Source organism: Penaeus vannamei, chromosome 27 (genome assembly GCF_042767895.1).
Source record: "Penaeus vannamei isolate JL-2024 chromosome 27, ASM4276789v1, whole genome shotgun sequence".
Taxonomy (NCBI): domain Eukaryota; kingdom Metazoa; phylum Arthropoda; class Malacostraca; order Decapoda; family Penaeidae; genus Penaeus; species Penaeus vannamei.
This window is the reverse complement of record NC_091575.1, coordinates 34,526,358-34,528,857: the sequence shown is the minus strand read 5'-3', so window position 1 is coordinate 34,528,857 and position 2,500 is coordinate 34,526,358. Positions and strand designations below refer to the sequence as shown.

Sequence of the window (2,500 nt, the reverse complement as noted above, 5' to 3'; positions counted from 1 at the left end):
GATCTGTTCAATTTGTTTTCATCGTTTAACCTCACACTTTGGTTTGTACGGATATATAGGCCTACATTCACAATTGCATCCACCTATACACCCTCACATAAACATAGATAAATAAATAGATAGATAGATAGATATGTGTGTGATGTGTCAATTTTGTATCCATGTTTCTTCATGCTCTTTTCTAGATATAGAATTTTGCGTGTGTTATGTGTATGACATTTTTTTTTCTGAATCTTCATTTATTTGTACTCTCTCTCTCTCTCTCTCTCTCTCTCTCTCTCTCTCTCTCTCTCTCTCTCTCTCTCTCTCTCTCTCTCTCTCTCTCTCTCTCTCTCATTCTCCTCTCTCTCTCTCTCTCTCTCTCTCTCTCTCTCTCTCTCTCTCCCTCCCTCCCTCCCTCCCTCCTTCCCTCCCTCTCTCTCTCTTCCCCCCATCCTCCCTCTCCCTCTCTCCTAACGAATAGATAAATATAAATATACGCAGAAAGTGTTTTATATAACCATGTACATTAAATTCCTTTTCCTTTTACCTTTCTCCCCAATTGCAACAACAACAACGGAGAACTAAACACCCTTTCTCCAACAGACGTTTGAGAACATCGAACTCAGCGACGCCAATGGCCACCAGCAGCCCGTCGACCCTTCGGCAGGAGTGGCCTATGCCTGGCGAGACCTCAACGTGTACGCGGGCGGGAGAGGCCTTATCAAGAAGTCCCCAGAAGTACATATATTAAAGAATGGTACGTCTCGAAGGCTCGGTGTGTGTGTGGTTTATTTGTTTGGTTATTTTTTGATTTATTATTATTTTCTTTTTATGCAGTGCGATTATGGTAAAGCGTCGGAATGTTTTGGCGTTTCGAGTCGAGTTTGAGGCTCCTTTCGTTGACGCGGAACGGTGAGGCTTCTCTCTCTCTCTCTCTCTCTCTCTCTCTCTCTCTCTCTCTCTCTCTCTCTCTCCTCCCTCTCTCTCTCTCTCGCTCTCTCTCTCTCTCTCCTTTTCACTTTCCCTCTCTCTCTCCTTTTCACTTTCCCTCTTTCTCTCTCTTTCTCTCCCGTTCCTTTTCCCTCTCCCTCTCCCTCTCCCTCTCCCTCTCCCTCTCCCTCTCCCTCTCCCTCCCCCTCCCTCCCTCCTTCCCTCTCCCTCTCCCTCTCCCTCTCCCTCTCCCTCTCCCTCTCCTTCTCCCTCTCCTTCTCCCTCTCCCCCTCCCTCCCTCCTTCCCTCTCCCTCCCCTCCCTCTCATCGTCCACATCCTTTGTTCTCTTGACTTCGCAACATTCATTTTTATCACGCAACTTAATCTGTTTTTCATTTTTCCTCCTAAGTCAGCGGACTGTGCGAGGGCGGGCAGCTTCTCGCCATCATGGGAGCTTCGGGTGCGGGCAAGACAACGCTCCTCAACGTCTTGACCTTCAGGTAATATGTCTACGTTTATCAGTATTATTTATTTTATTTTTATTTATTTATTTATTTATTTATTTATTTATTTATTTATTTGTTTATTTATTTATTTATTTATTTATTTATTTATTTATTTATTTATGTATGTATGTATGTATGTATGTATGTATGTATGTATGTATGTATGTATGTATGTATGTATGTATGTATGTATGTATGTATGTATGTATGTATGTATGTATTTATTTATTTATTTATTTATGTATTTATTTATTTATTTATTTATTTATTTATTTATTTATTTATTTATTTATTTATTTATTTATTTATTTATTTATTTAGTATTATTTATTTATTATTATTTATTTATTATTATTTATCAGTATTTATGCGGTTGAGTCGTCCATTTGCTCTCGTTAATTGATGTTTTTTTAGATGGTAGGTTCAGATTGGTATATAATTTTGATATGAACTGAAATGTAGATGGTGCAGTAGGTAGAATAAATCAGTTATGTAAATGTAATTGCACGAAGAGAATGAAAAGCTAAGACACACAGTGAAAAATGATAATGAATAATGATAATGATAGTAATAATGATAATAATGATAATGATAGTAATAATAATGATGATAATAATAATGATAGTAATAATAATGATAATAATTCTAATAATAATAGCAATAATGATGATGATAATACTAATAATTACAAAGATGACGGCCCTCCTTCCCCTGCAATCTCTACTACATTTATCCGAACCTTCCCTAACCCCCAGAACCTCCAAACTGCGAATCACAGGCGACATATACATCAACGGGCGACCAGTGGACATGCGGACAATTGCTGGAGTGTCGGCCTATGTTCAGCAGGAGGATCTGTTCACTGGAGTGTTCACCGTCAGAGAACAGCTGAACTTCAATGTAAGGGAAAGTTATAGGAAAATGGCTGAATCGATCGTTCAGTTGTAGGTTAATGAAGCCTCTGTTTTCTTTTCTTTATTTTTTTATTTTTGTTTGTTTTATTTTGTTAGGTTAGGATGAGTTGTTTGTTATAATTATTATTTATTATTTCATATTCTTGATTTCTCTAGTTGTCTTATTC

The 2,500-nt window shown here is 37.9% G+C and overlaps 1 protein-coding gene across 1 annotated transcript in view; it reads left to right on the top strand.

Annotated features, from left to right (window-relative positions):
• The window catches only part of LOC113824781 (protein white), a gene marked incomplete at its 3' end in the record, with an annotated part of 5,489 nt that extends 3,170 nt beyond the window's left edge, over nt 1-2,319 (top strand). The window contains 3 exon segments of the mRNA XM_070140593.1: nt 586-739; nt 1,323-1,413; nt 2,175-2,319. Coding sequence (XP_069996694.1) covers nt 586-739; nt 1,323-1,413; nt 2,175-2,319 — 390 coding nt within the window.
• Between the last annotated feature and the right edge of the window lie 181 nt (nt 2,320-2,500).